This window comes from Molossus molossus, unplaced genomic scaffold (genome assembly GCF_014108415.1).
Source record: "Molossus molossus isolate mMolMol1 unplaced genomic scaffold, mMolMol1.p scaffold_m16_p_19, whole genome shotgun sequence".
NCBI classification, from domain to species: domain Eukaryota; kingdom Metazoa; phylum Chordata; class Mammalia; order Chiroptera; family Molossidae; genus Molossus; species Molossus molossus.
In genome coordinates, this window is record NW_023425354.1 from 42,297,733 (window position 1) to 42,313,212 (window position 15,480).

Genomic DNA, 15,480 nt, shown 5'->3' on the forward strand with positions numbered 1-15,480 from the left:
CTCTTCAAATGGCAGTGCAGAGGCCAAAGCAGCAAAACTGGGCCATGGTGGACGCAGCACAGGGAGGGGTGGGGCCATGGAGCATGTTTCGGGTAAATTACAGGGAATCAGAGCAATAGACAAGGGGCAAGGGAATGTGTGGCTTTGGGAGAAAAAGACACAGGAGCCAAGGAGGAAGCAATTCTTGTCATTCTCAGCATACATTTATTGAGTGCTTTACTTGTGCTAGGAAGTAAGCCAGGTGCTAGAAACAGCAAAGAGCAGGAGGAGGCAGGGTCAGCTTCCAGGTCTTCAGTGACACTGTACTGACCCTGGTGAACACAGGGAACAGATTAACCCTTCTGGCACAGCTCGGAGGACCTGGGCTGGGTCCTTGGTTGGGGCCTGCCCAGGTCTTTCCAGCAACAGAAGAGGACTCAGCAAAGTAAAACCCTCTCCCTCTTCTCCATCCAGGTAGAGTGGCACACAGACAAGCCCCTACACACTCCTCTAAACATTCACATCTGACATGTGATCTCATACATCTATACCTCAACACATGCACACGTGCATGTATGTATACACACACATGTATGCACATGTGCACGCACGCACACACACACACACACACACATATGTGCAGGCACAGCCAGTTTTACAAGGAGGTGGTATGGAGGTGCTACCTATGTGCTGTGATCTGAGCCACCCCCACAATGTAAATCTGTCAGAGTGCCTGAATATTTACCATTTAGAGATTATCTTGAGAAGCTTTTTGACCAAATCTCTTACCAAAATGTGAAAGACATAAAAGTGAACAGAGGAAAACATTTTAAGGCTTTTTGCTTAAAGAGGAGTTCTGAGAGGGGTGGGGTCAGCAGAAATAGACCCCACTTCCTATACTTGGCCACGAGTCTGATCTGGTCAGAGCTGCCTAAAGTAGGTGTCCTGTTATACCAGTGGGGGTAGAGTGGAGGTGGCCCTCCTTTCCTGTGCTACCTGCACCCTTCCAGTGTCATACAAATAACGCTGTACCTTGTTTAGTGTCTGTTATGTGCCAGGTATACTACTGTGCAAATGCTTTACGTCTGTGTTCACCAAGCTTCTCCACTTCATAGGATAAGGAAACTGAGGCTCAAGACTAGTCTAAGGTCACTGTATGGTAAGGCCTCCGACCTCTGCTCTTCCCCTTGGCTCGGGGAGATGGATCCTCACTCTGGGAAGGGAGGTGGGGAGCTGGGAGCTGCCAGGGGCTCCGGTGCAGTCTTGGATCCACCCAGGAGGCTGAGGGTGACTAACTTCAGAGCCGTGGACATTCTGCCTGCAGACACCAAGGGACACAGGTGGTAGCTCCATGCTGGCAGGTCACCCCCATGGGAGATGCTTCTCCTTCATAACATTCGGGAAGTTCTGGACAAACGAGCTTACAGAGCCCGCCTGCTCACCCTGAACCTCAACCCCAGGGGAGGGCTGCAGCTTGTGAAAAACCAACCCCCTCACTTTGGGGGTCCTGGGCTCCTCATCCTTCATAATCCCAAAATCTGTATTTGAGGGAAATGGGCTACCACCCTTGATTTGGGCCCCTGGTAATTGGAACAGATAGTGTGCATCCCTGTCCCCCGAGCCCGCGAAAACACATCATATTATCCTCTAGAGGGAGCTGTTTTTGAAACGGCCCCAGAAGCTCATGCTGTTGAGAAGACTTCTTGGAGCCCTCTGCCAGAGCCCCTCACCATAGGGTCCCCACAGCCTGACCCCACCCCCATCACCCACCCTTCTTGCATCTCATTGCATATCTGCTCAAACTCTGCTAACGGGCTGACATGCAAGGACACTGACAACTTCACTGGGCTGAATGTGTTTCTGCTGCTGTCTGAGACAGCCTGCACATGTACCCGGATCACCGGATGTCCCCCGTTCTCAGTGTCCTTGTGGCCCAGGGCAGTGTGAGGCCCTCCACAGACTGCACAGCCCAGGCCCAGGGTGAGGAGAGCTTAGCAGAGGTTGTTTGGACCAGGTTGATACTGGGTACGAGAAGGGAAAGGAGATGGAATTAAACGGAAAAGTACCTGCGACCCTATCTGTGGTCTAGAGGAGGGTTGGAACCTTCCCTAGCACAGGTTCAGGCAGCGGGAGCTGTAGGCAGAGGCCAGGGGGGCCTGGAGGAAGCCAACAAAGGAACAGCCTGAACTGAGTCTAGGGGGACTAGAGAGGAAAGGGGTCCCTGACAATGCTTCTGAGACTGGCCCAGCCCCCCTCCTCACTCTGATGGAAGTCGCTGGCTGGACATCACTTCCTGCTCCTTCCCACCAGGAGCCTGAGGACAAAGGGAGAGACACAGGGCCATGGCCACCTGGTGCGCGCTGCCTTTGATCAGCCCACGGTACCTTTCCCATCCCAGGGCACTCCTTTCAAGGGGTGGGGTGACCAGACAATTGCTCCCTCAAGAACCCATCTGCTTCCAGGGCCAAGACGACTCTGAGTAGAAGTCAGCCCATTCTCTGAGGAATCACTTGGCTCCAAAGAAGTGTTGCCTGGGTTTGCTTCCCTTCCGCAAGCTGTTGCCTCCCTGCTCCCAAAGCCTGGTGGCCCCTGGGGCTACTGCTCTGAAGGAATGTCCTGGTCTAGAGGGCTTTCTTTGGTTGCTCCAAAGATGTTAAGACCCATAAGTAAGTCCTGGTTCTGATCTTGAGTGAGTTACTCCAGCTCCCAGGGCCTCAATTTTTTAAACTGTAAAACAGAAATGATAATGTGTATGCATTTCACTCTTGCATGATTCAGTGATGATAACCCGTTGATTCTGTATAGTCAGAGCAGGATGACTGGTCCCTGATAAGGGCGTGTGGGTCCAGGTGGTAGCTGGCCCATCTGGTACCCTGCTCCCATTTTCATACCTATCCCCACGCACTGTTGGTCCTACACTGACTTCCACCCTGAACTCGGCTGTCCGTGCTTCTCTCCACGAAGTGCCCGCACTCTGCAGGGGTGAGAGACAGAGGCAGCACATCCTACTTTGGGTGCTGCTGGGGACAGCACAGGCCTTGTCTGTACCCTCAGTGCAGCGGTTCTCAACCTGTGGGTCGCGATCCTTTTGGGGGTCAAATGACCCTTTCACAGGGGTCGCCTAAGATATAACAGTAGCAAAATTACAGTTATGAAGTAGCAACAAAAACAATTGTATGGTTGGAGGTCATCACAACATGAGGAACTGGATTGAAGGGTGGCGGCGTTAGGAAGGTTGAGAACCACTGCCTGTGTTTTCCCAGCTGGAAGGGCCTTGCTAATCCTCCCTGGTCAACATTTCCCCAAACTGTACTCCTCTGTCAGTGGATCTCAAACCTTGGGGGGCACCTTATCACCAGGCAGAGCTTAGCAAAAGCTCGATCCCTTCTAGGTCAGAGGCAAGACCTGGAGCCTACATGTTTAACAAGCACCAAGGGGCTCCCCTGGGCCCCACGGAGGACGGCTCTTGGCTGTTGAAATCACTCCCCCGCGGCAACGCCGCTCTGCCTGCTGGAGAGCCAGGTCCCCGAGCACCAAACGGTGCTGCAAGTGCTCACGGCAAAGAAACATGCCTGACTTGAACTCAGGGTTTCCCAAATGTGACTGCAAACTTTTTTAAAAATTAGAATCATTGAACCTCACATAACTAGTGTTCTGAGGAAAAGTCTAGGACATGTTTATCTTGTTCTCTTTTTTAAATATATATGTTTTAAACTGTTTTAATTTACTGATTTTAGAGACAGCAAGGGAGGGAGGGAGAGAGAGAAATATCGATTTATTGCTCCACCCATCCATGTATTCATTGGTTGATTCTTGTATGTGCCCTGACAGGGGTAGAACCCACAATCTTGGCATATTGGGGTGACACTCTAACCATCTGAGCTACCCAGCCAGGGCTTAAAATATGTTTTAAACAAATATTTTTAATTGAATTTATTGGTGTAACATTGGTTAATAAAATTATATAGGTTTCAGGTGTACAATTCTATAATACATCATCTGTATATTGTATTGTGTTCACCACCCCAAGTCATAAACGATGTTTTTGTTTTTCACTATTTGAGTGGACTGAGGCCTAGGAGGATTAGGTGTGTTCAAGGTGCTCAGCTGTTGACACAGAGCTTGAATGTGAACGTGGCTCTGCCCTTCCTGTTCTCTGTCCGCTCCCCCCACCAGTCTGCCTCTGTCTCTTTGAGCCTGAGGCTCTCCTGGGATTACCCCGTGTCTTGAACTTGGGAGGAACACTCAGGAGAGTTGACCAGTGACAGGAGACCTGAGCAGGAGAGTAAAGGGGGTCAGGATTAGCCTGTTTGGCTGGGAGAAGCAGTAGAGGAAGGGGTGGCCCACACTTCGAAGATGTTTGCACAGGCCCAATTTGGGGGTGTTGGGGGGCCTTTTCCTGGCCCTTCCCCTCCCAAGCTGGCAATCATCCAGAGAGACTGTGAGTGGCTGGGTATGACTGGGGCTGGTCAGGGGCAGAAAATCGTGTCTTGCCTTTTCTCCTCAAGCTCAAAACAGACACATGTAGCCCTTAACTGATATGCTACCGGGGCAACCCTTAACAGGAGAAAATGGGTTTATTGCTGTATAAAAATAAGTCCCATAAAACTTAAAATAAACACTATAAACCTAAAAACCACTCACCCTCTCTGTGCTCCCAGGAATCCCAGACACATTTCTGGGGCAAGTCCCGGTGGGTGGATGGTAAATCAGGCCCGTCTGGCAGAGGAAGGGAGGCCTCTTCCTTGTAAACAGCCCCAGGGCCCGGGAGGAGTCTGCCAGCAGGGAGCACTGTGGCTTCGCAGCCTCCCACCAACGCCAGGAGGAGCCAGGCTGGCTCTAGGGCGCTGAGCCTGCTGCAGGCCTGGCCGGCTCCTGGGCGGCTCTGGGACAAGAGAGCAGATACCCAGTGTCCACACCCTACCACCACCCCACACACCTCTCTCACACGTATCACCCATACACTTACATACACACACACCCCGAGGCCCTCGCTTACCTACCTACCCACTGGGCTGGACCTCCGTGTCTATCAGCCAAAGCCGCACTTCCACCCCCACAAAAACAGCTGTGTGTGTGGGGGGGGGGGGAGGTGCCCTGTTGGTGCCCCTTTAATTCCCTTGAGGTCACAGACTGGATGAAGGGTGGCAGTGGAAACCTGTTTTCCACTTAAGTCCTTTGTCTCTGGCTCCTGAGCCCAGTGTGGCCACCAGCCCTCCATTTCCTCCCCAGACCTTAAGCCAGGGGGCTTCTGCACAGGCCTCTAATGGGAGGACAGGCTGCAGGGGGCTGGAATTACAAAGGCGTTAGCACCAACAACAGGAAGCGGGTCCTTCCTTCCGCAGGCAGCCTCACTGAGGACCGGGGAGGAGATGAGGGGCCAGGCAAGGGGGTGCAGACAGTGCAAGCCTTTGTCCTCAGGCAGGCGTGGTCGGTGGGCATGCGGCCGAGGGGCAGGTGGTAGGCAGTGGATGGCAGATCCCTCTGCTTTGGCAGGAGGCAGAATCCAGATACTTGAGGGAGAGAGCCTGACTGTCAGGGTCCTCCTGGCTCCTCCTGCAGGTACCATGGAGTCTCGAGGCTCCAGGGCCACTCCTGGGTAGCACAGCCAAGCCCAGGGTGGCCCCTGCTTCTAGCAGCAGGAAAACCACATGTCCAGGCCCTCTCCTGTCCTTCCACAGCAGAGGTCCAAGGCCAGACCTGGGAGGGAGCATGGACTCCAACATGGTGAAGGCGAGGTTCCTGGGGTGCGTGGAGGTCCTCCGGGGTGGGGAAGAGGACACTGGTGAGTCACTGAAGCAAGGGCAGGAGGCCACGGTCCTGAGGTGGTGGGCACTACACGAAAGCCTCCTGGGTAGACGAGCCATTGAGCTTGAGGAAGAGCTTGTCATCTTCCTTCTTCTGCTGCAGCTGCCTCTCCAGCTGGCGCCGGTAGCAGATGAGGTAGAGGGGGAGGCAGAACCCCAGCATGCTCATGACGAGCAGCCCCACGTTCACCTGGGGTGGCAGGGATGAGAGTTGCCATCACATGGGGCAGGGGACCAGGTGTGGGGGTGCTGTGGTCTTTTGCAGAGTTCAATTCAAGACCCTTCCTCATATTCAGGTTTGAGAAAGGGGAGAAAGTCACAGGACAGGAGAGGAAAAATTGAAACTGGAATGTTCGAGGCTAGAGGGCCACATTCCAGCACCAGAATTCCCCAGTTGTCTGCGGGCCACCCCGCAGCCTTCAGAGCCTGCCCTCCACCTCACCACCACCGCCAACTCAGACCTACTGATCTGAATCTCGAGGGGGGGGGGGGGCAGGGACAGCAACTAGATTCTATTTATCCTAAAATCAGGTCCCGAAAGGGTACTTTTCTCCTCCTGTCCAGCCACCATTGACAAGGGGACTCTGATTTGATTATTTTTTTAACCCGAGGACATTTTTGCATTTATCTTCAAATAGAGCGGGAGGGAGAAAAGGAGGAAGAGAGAGAGAGAGAAACATCGATGTGAGAGAGACACATCGAGTGGTTGCCATCCACATGACCCCAACTGGGGCCGGGGACAAACTGCAACTGAGGTACATGCCCCTAGCGGGAACCGAACCCAGGACTCTCTGGTCCGCAGGCCGATGCTCTAATCGCTGAGCCAGGGCTCTGATTTGATCTTAATCAAAGTTCCCAAACTTTTTGTCTTTGCAGCTCAAGAAGCCCCAGAGCAATGCCTCTCGGCTCCCACCCAGCACAGCAGGGCCAATGCCTGTGACCCACCACCCCCTGGCCTTTCTTACCCACAGAGGGTCTCCTTGGAGGGGGCCCATCATGGCCAGAAACAAGGGCTGCTGCAGAAGAGCAAAGAGTGCACTGACCAGAGACTGCAGTCCTGTGAGGCTGCCAAACTGGGTGGAGGGGTACCTGCAGGGAAACAGACCCCCTGTCACCGAAGGTCCACTCTCAGGCTTTCCAAACGCTCCTCAGCCTCAGCCTGGCCCCAGGTGCGCTGGTGCCAGAGAAGAGGCAGGAGCAGCCTCAGAGACCAGCAGGGTGACTGCCTTCAGACGACTCTCTGCTGAGCAGTTGTGAAAAGTGAATTTCCCTTTTGGATCAACCTAAGGCCCCTGGGGAGACTGGGGAGGACGCCCCTGCCCAGGCGTGCCCTGGGCCCGGGGGTGCCTGCTGAGCTGGGTGGGAAGTGTGGTGCCAGCAGGAGCCCACAGCTTGGGAAGCAGGCCCAGGGAGCAGGATGGAGGCTGGGCCGGCTCTGCGGTGCCCTCACCCAGAGTATTGTGTAATCACGGAAACGCGGCATCAGAGCCCTCAGCGGACTCCCTCAGACCCTGCCAGGGCAGCCACAACTTCCTCCAGGCCTGCTGGGTGGGGGACACACAGACCTGGGATGACCCTCATGCAATGCTGTTGAGAGGGGGGGAGAGTTCTGGCAAAATCTTAGAAAACATCAGGCTTCGGGGCCCCAGAGGTAGGAAGGGGCTCCCAGCAGGGAACAATCTGGTCTTTGGGTTCTGACTACTGAGCCTGGCCCCGGCCCGAGGGGGAAGAATGCTGTGGTTCCTTATGTTCGGGTGGCCTCTTGGAGAAAGAGGCAGGTTACACTGAAGCCAAGGCCTGGAAGGCTGGGGGTACAGGCAGGCCCTGAGAGATGCTGGGCTCAGTTAGTTATCCACGTCGCTGCTCCTGCTGAGGGTCATTTGAGCTGTGGGCAGCCAGAACCCAGCCCTGCCCTTCCCATGAGCAACCAGAGGCAGCCCAGAGCTCGGTGGAGCCCTGAGGTAATAATGAGCTGCCAGGGGCACTGACCCTGGCTGAGAGAACTGACTTCGTGTTAAATGCCAAGACTCGTGGGCACCCAACTGTCAGCCCACTGACCCACCTCCTGCTGGGCATGGCTTTCCCCTGACACACCCAGAGAAACCGTGGTACCCGTCTCTGATGCAAAAAAATGCACCCTGAGAGGGCAGGCTGACCCTCAGGACCTTAGTCCCACCACAAACCTCCCTAAGTCATTCCCTCACCCTCGGTCGCCAGGCCACCCGCAGCCCCCAGGACTTACACGGCAGCGTACAGGCCCCCAATGGCAGAGTGGATGAACCCCCGCACAATTGTGTGCAGGATAAAGGAGAGGATCTAAGGGAGGGAGAACAGAGAGTGAGCAGGAGACTGTGTGGGCCCTCACCGTGTCCCCCTCCCCAGTTCCTGGGGTCCTGGCAATGAAAGCACTGGCAACCTCAAGTTGGCCCGTATCACAATTTTCAAATGTCCGGGAATTTTGCGAGCCAGTTGTTGAACACAGTCATTATAAAAACTTACATTTTATAAACTTATAATTATTATTATTTTAAATCCTCACCTGAGGATATTTTTCCATTTATCTTCAGATAGAGTGGGAGGGGGGAAGGGAGAGAGAGAGAGAGAGAAACATTGATGTGAGAGAGACACATCGACTGGTTGCTTCCCGCACGAACCCGACCAGGGCCGGGACCCAAACCGAAACCAAAGTCCATGCCCTTGACCGGAATCGAACCCGAGACTCATTGGTCCACGGGTTGACGTTCTAATCGCTGAGCCAAACTAGCCAGGGCTATTAATTTACAATTAAACAAATTATATTAAAAACAAAGGTAGCCCGGCTAGTGTGGCTCAGTGGTTGAGTGTCAACCCATGCACCAAGAGATCACCGGTTTGATCCCCAGTCAGGGCACATGCCCAGGTTGTGGGCCAAATCCCCAGTGGGGGGCATGCAGGAGGCAGCAATCGATGTTCTCTCTCATCGATGTTTCTATCTCTTTCCCTCTCCCTCTCTCTCTCTCTAAAATCAATAAAGAAAAAAATAATAAAACCCCTTTCCTTAAAAATAAATAAATAAAAACAAAGTTAATAATGCCCAGCTGGTGTGGCTCAGTGGTTGAGCGTCAACCCATGCACCAAGCGGTTCCTGGTACGATTCCCGGTCAGGGCACATGCCCAGGTTGTGAGCTAAATCCCCAGTGGGGACATGTAGTAGCCAGCCAATCGATGTTCCTTCTCATCAATGTTTCCATCTCTCTCTCTCCCTCTCCCTTCCTCTTTCTAAAATCAATAAGGAAAAACAAAAATTAAAAACAAAGGTAATGAATACTCAAAACTTATCATTTCCTAATTATCTTACTATTTTTTACTATTATTTATGTTCTTAAGGTTTTTGTTTGGTGGAAGAAAACACTGTATGATGGTGTATTACTGTGATTCTCTTCCTGACCCCACAGTTGGTGACATCATATTGACTGAAATCAGCCAAAATGAGAGCAGTTACACCATTGGAAATTGGCATATGCTAAAAATCGGGGCTCCCCACACCTCCACCTGCCACAGCCCCACCAACGGTCTGTTCTTAAATATGTATCAGTAGCACCAAGTCGGAGATCACTAATCATGACTGATCTCCTGCTACTGCTGACCCGAGCACTGCGCTGAGGTCTACCTGCCTGGCCACCCCGGCCCCAGCATCCCTAGGAAAGCTCTACCTTGGAAGAAGGGTGCTGCTGACAGGCTTGCAAGTTCTGAGAAGCACTTGTTAATGATTTGAGAGGCAGGAGAGTTGTCCAGTTTGTCACCAGGACCCTTTGTGTGTTCTTCATACAAAGCCCTGCCCTCCTCAGCAGCCAGGACCTGTCCCAGGAATGTGGCCAGTGGAGGGGGCAGGGGCTACTCTGGAAGTGTTGAAAGAGGGCTGTGCCCAACTGTGCAGGCACATACTTGGCAGGCTCCCCCTTTCCACTTCAAATGCCTCGTTGCTTTTTTATAACTTTTCTTTCAATGAGAACTAAAAAAAAAAAGTAGATGACTGTCCCCACTAAGCACTGCCCCTCGACTGGACAAGGTGGTCAGAGCAAGGGTCTGTCAGTCCTGCAGAGAGGGTAGCCACCAGCAGGCCAGGAGGGCACCAGGGAGGTAACAACACTCCCACCTGGAACTGGTACAAGTTTCCAGTGGTTTATTCTGATCTGCACGCAGTGTCGGCATATTCACGCGACGGCACCCATGGGTGGTGCACACCTGGGTATTCCATGTACCTCAACACGTGGCCACTTGTAAAAAGGAAGAGTCTTGCTTTCCTCCTGGATCTGGCCCAAGATACCATCTGATCCTGGGCTACACCCACCTGGGAGCAATGGCATTACTCAAGCCCCTTCAAAGTTCATAATGTTGGGGGTTGGCGCTAGTCCACTTTCATGGACTTAAGGGTGGAGGCAGACTGTAATAAAAGCTGCCTCACTCACAATCTCTGCCGAATGTCAGGTTTCAAAAGCATCAGAAATCTGTGGAACGAAATTAAGCTTCTGAACCTAAATGCCAATCTGTTTCCACTCTCTACGATGTATAGACCCTGTAGGTACTCCTGTATCTGAGAAACAGAAGCTTCCATCAGCACCAGATTAGCCAGACCTCTCTGGATATCCAATTTCAGCTGTTTGAGCAATGCAAAATAAGGAGCCACACAACTACCCAACACAGTTCTGGAACATGGTATGACGGTGGTATTTGTGGCATGCAAATACACAAAAGACCAAGAGGAATGATACACATTCATAAAGGAGAGAGTTTTGTGAAAGGCAATCCCAGTGTCATTTACAGCTCGCTCCCAGCATCAAGCACAAAGTCTGCCAGGTAAGAGGCTCTTGGTACAAATAACAGGGGGTTGGCAAGTTGGTTGGTTGAATTAAATCAATGAAAAGTCACTATTCTCATTGTTAATGGCTTTCACGACACATCATGCACCTTTTAGTGTCATTGTCCCCTTACCCCACCTGCCCTCTCCCTGTCCCCGCACCCACCTGTAGAGGTAGGTTGGGAATGAGGCATGTCACCCCAAAGCCCACAAGCAGCACATTTGTGAAGGCAAAAGCCCGCATGGCGTTGGTGACCTTCTGGATCTGCCGGTCCCGCTTCTTCTTCTTCTCACCTCTGCAGAGACACAGAGCACACCCTGGGGCTGGGGCTCCCTGGAGGAGGGTGAGCTCTCCCAGGAAGTCAGGCCCCAGGAGTCACAGCTTGTGACAACTCAAGACTCAGAGACCACCCAAGTACGTTTTAGGGACTGCTGGAGCTAGACTAACACTAGGGACGCTCCCACTGCATCCTCCTGACTGAGCACGGAGCGTGAACCTCAGTGAAGAGGTCAGATACGAGAAGATGGTCATCAACACACCGCACTGCTTTCGTGAAGACTGAGTTCAGATGGTGGGAAGGGAAGGAGCAGAGTGTGCCCGAGTTAGGACGTGGTAGAGCCTCACTTCATCATTGGCTTCAACATCACCCAAATCCTGCAGGGAGCTGATGGTAAGGCAGATAACAAACCAAATAAGGGAGTGAGTGGATTTCCCCTTGGGCGGGCAGGAAGGAGTGAAATAGAAACAAATATGCAGCAGATGGAACCGGAATGGGCACAACTAACCTCTTGGCTGTAGGACCTGACCTAGATAACAAAGCGTTCTTTTCTCTCTGATTATTTACTGGAGAATTCACTGTCCTGAGTCTAGTCTTACCACCTGCAGACACCCCATGCACAACTGTATGACATCCAACAACGAATGCCAAGTGCTGTGAGATGTGTAAGGAGTCTCAGGCCCACCGCTTGCTCACTGTGCGACCTCAGGCAAGCTACTCAACCTCCTAGCTGCAGTTCCCCATCTGTAAAATGGGTATCACACCAGTCCACACCTCATCAAGGAGTTGTGAGGCGTAACTGAGATATTGTGCATTAAGTGCTTGGCACAGGGCCTGATACCATAAACAGTAGCTTATTATGCTAAGGTGGAGTCACAGAAGACAGTGTTTAACTCATTCTCTGATCTTAGAGCCCAACCCTTACATAAAGTAGGGCTCCAGTGCCTTGTTTAATGCTCACGATCATGAACAGATCCATTAAGACCTATTACGGTCACAGCGACTGACTCCCTTCACCGGGCAGAGAGCCCGTCGGCAAGGCGGCGCTGGCGTAGGATCGCCCACCGTGCTTCTCGTGCTGAGGAGCCGAGTGTGGTCCTGAAAGTAGAAGTCTGCTATCCAGTGTCTGCACACAGACCTTCCTCTCGTTGCGCCTCTTCTTTCGTCTAACTCAGGGCTTCCCACACTTCAGCCTACTGAAGGGTTCCCCTAAAGAAGCAACAGGCCTGAGGTGTGCTGACCTGCGTGACTGAGTGTCTCCAAGCCCTTGGGAGAGCAGCCTCGGGCACACGCCTCTCTCCTCTCCTGCTGACTTTATTTATCTTTTCTCCTGCTGACTTTAAACTCCCGCCACCCTGTCCCTGTCTAACACCTGACTCAGGGGCTTCTTGCTCTGGGGCCCGAGAGCTGGGCACAGGTCTTCCCTACGTACTGATTGGCATCTTTTTCCTCGGGCTCCTCAGAGGCGTCCTCACATTCCTTCATCCTCCAGTCCATGATGTAGCCGATGATGGGGGCTGTCAGCAGGCAGAGCAGCTGGAGCACACCAAAAATGGAGGTGTAGAGGCTAACTGGGGAGGAAGATGGGCTGTGTCACGTGGGCTCCCGACAGAGGCCTGGAGCACAGGTACCAAAGTCTGAGACCCCACAGGCCCTCCTTCTGGGGTCTTCCCCAGACCCTCTCTTGTCACTATGGACCTTGAGGGGAGCCAAGAGACGTTAACCTCTGAAATCAAAGCTGGAACAAGGGGTAGGCCCCCTGTTCTCTTCTCCAAATCCCTTGCTTGTTTCCAAGAAACAGCTAATGAAATCCAGTGTGTGACAATGACTTCCCCCAGAAGCTCAGAAAGTATGACTTGGGAACCACAAAATTACCAATGCCTGGGAAGGAGGCTTGTGTAAGACTGGCCATTCGTTCTCTGCCTCTAGAAATAAACCAGGAAGGCATCACTCACAGGGGCTCTCACGCAAGGGCTTCCATCTTCAAAGAGCTTTAAAATTAAGATGGGATTTGGGGGTGAGGGTGGGGGCGAATGGAAACTGAAAGTTGACTACCCAACATTGCAGTGCTCCCTGAGAGTCCCCCTTGCTTACCAGTGGCCATCACTGCATCAAGAAAGCAAAGTGAAAAAGCAGAAAGGAGCAAAGTTAACAGCAGAGATCTTGAAGGTTGTTATAGGGAGATGGGGCACGGAGGCAGGCCAGCTAGCTCTGGGCACATCATTTCCCACCCAGATCTGATCTCAGAGCATCTATGGGCAGCTGAGCTTGAGCCAGAGCCAGGCTTCCAGGAGAGGAGGTGGGCGGGGGCCCCCGCACGGTGCCTGCTGACGTTTTCCTGTCTGCTGGGGCCTCAGTCATGTGCAGCTGGTGCCGTCACAGGCGGGCTGGTGAATCAGGCCTGTGGCTTGCTGAGGGCCATGATGGGGTAGTGTGGGTGCATAAGACCTGGCAGAACTCACTGTCGTGTGGCCCTCTGGGAACACTGCTCTGTCACAGTTGCACTCCGAGGGCAAGAGAAGTCAATCTAGCTCAACCCCCGGTAAAGCATCTGACACCATGGGTCTCTCCCAGACAGCCAGAGCTGGTCTCCTGTCCACCTCACCGGCTCCCTGACCCTGACGCCGTCCCTCTGGGCACAGTCGGAGCTGTGGGTGTCATGTACAACAGCTTACAGGAGCGAGCTGGAGAAAACCAATGCCCTGTCAGCTGCATGTGGAATTTCCTGGCCCAACATCCTCTACTTCTTGAAATTGACTTTTTGAATGTGGGAAACAGTTGGAAAAAAATCTTCTTGGGCAGCAAAGGATTTCTCAGAGAACTTGAGTAAAAGGCCATAATTCAGCAGCAGGGAAATTTGCCTTCCAAGGGCCAGTGAGGACCCTTCTCTGTACACTCTGGGGGTCTCCACCTCCCTGGGCCTGTTTTTAATAGAAGGTGTTGAGACATGACAGGTCAGCTTTCCCCAGAGTTCAGTCCACAGGTTTTAATAAGTGTCACAGAATGAAACCGTTCCTGTGGTAGAAATTCAGGGGAACGTCACTGGACTCAACAAAGCTGAAGAAGTTATTTTTTCCTGTAAAAGAACAGGCCTTTCCAATGTCAGCATCCATTACGAAATCCTGCAAGGGCACATGACCGTGCTTCTCCACGGACGCCCATTTCCCCAGTGGAACTAGTGTGTCTGGGTGCCTTTGTCATCTTCCCTGTTTGTTAAGACTGGATTTCTCATCCCCTTTAAAAACTGTATTTGATCCTTTACAATCCCTAGGGAAAAACAATTAAACCAACAAAAAGTTGCACACCAGTGAGGCTGCCAATGAAAAGCATTTACCGAATGTGTTTGTCCTGCTTCGGGATGACTAAAGCTGAGTCAGCTCAGGCCCTGAGGAAGTACTGACTTTCTTTGTAGAATCAAAACCTCTAATCCGCTAAAGACCTTCTGTGCTGTTTTGGGAAAGTAGCGTGTGGGTTATCAGTTTTGTTTACCAGGCTGAACAAGTCTCGACTGGATTACACATGTGAGGAGGCCTCTGCCTGGCCCTGCTTCCAGTTCGGGGCACGGGTCCCGGTGTGGGCCCTGTTGCCTCAAAGTCTCCAGCCCAGCCGGCCTGGCGCCCCCCTATGCCCTCGGGACACCCAGGCTCTCCACACCCCAACGCTGTGGTTCCCAGAGGGATTCTTGGCATTGGGCTGGATTGGCTGCCTTTCACCAGGTTCTCGGTAGAGTACTCTGTTCCGGGCAATGTTTTCATTCACAAACTCTTCAACCAGCCCCCTCAGGCAATGAAAAGCATACACCTCACAACCCAGATACACATTGTTATCTCAGTCCTCCCTTCCCTCCTACACTGGGAAACTCTAATGGGATGTGAAAGAACAGTTGGGACTGGCTGTGATGAAACAGCTCTGACAAGGATGGGTCCCTCGGACTCCGTCATTTCACGGCCCTGCTGGCCCGGCCCATCCTGATATCGTCCAGCTGGCCAGGCAGTGGGCTCGACCATCACTCAGGAGGGGGCCCTTTTATGGAGCTGTGCACCGAGGCCCAGGGGCCACCTACCTTTGTTCTGGTCGCCACTGACCAGGAACTTGAGGATGCTGTTCATGGCGCCCATGTAGAAGATGAGCCGCAGCTGCGTGATGCACATGGTAACGAGGCTGAGCAGCAGGATGGGGCTGAATATGCTGTGCATGAAGGAGGGCGCTGCTGTGGGGAGAAGGCACAGGTGTTCAGGGAGAACTGGGGCCCATCTCTCTGGGGCCCACGGCCCACCTGCCATTCAGGTACTCGGACTGGGCCAATTTGCTGACCAAATCATTCCATGCTGGATGAGTGGATGGATCCGGGTGAGGTTAAAGGTGTGGGTGCTGGTTGGAACACCCAACTGTGTAAAACAAGCTGGGTGAATCCTTTACCCTCTCTGGGCCTTGGTGTGCTCATGTGTACACCAGGGTGGATGGGGCTGCCTGCCCTTCTGGGATGAAGTGAGAACTAAGTGAGGTGAGACCCATAGAGTCCTCGGCCGGTGCTGGCACCTCAGCCTGGGCTCGGGTTCCAGATCTGAATTGGCCGTCC

At 52.8% G+C, this 15,480-nt stretch overlaps 1 protein-coding gene across 2 annotated transcripts in view; it reads right to left on the reverse strand.

Annotated features, from left to right (window-relative positions):
• Positions 1-3,960: 3,960 nt before the first annotated feature.
• The window catches only part of SLC43A2 (solute carrier family 43 member 2), a 46,023-nt gene continuing 34,503 nt past the window's right edge, over positions 3,961-15,480 (reverse strand). For both annotated transcript variants that reach the window (XM_036268611.1, XM_036268612.1), the window contains 6 exons: positions 14,965-15,111; positions 12,334-12,472; positions 10,790-10,919; positions 8,029-8,102; positions 6,752-6,875; positions 3,961-5,976 (listed from right to left, as the gene is read on the reverse strand). In XM_036268611.1, the coding sequence (XP_036124504.1) occupies positions 5,815-5,976; positions 6,752-6,875; positions 8,029-8,102; positions 10,790-10,919; positions 12,334-12,472; positions 14,965-15,111 (776 nt within the window). In that variant the 3' untranslated portion in view covers positions 3,961-5,814. The remainder of the gene's footprint in view (positions 5,977-6,751; positions 6,876-8,028; positions 8,103-10,789; positions 10,920-12,333; positions 12,473-14,964; positions 15,112-15,480) is intronic.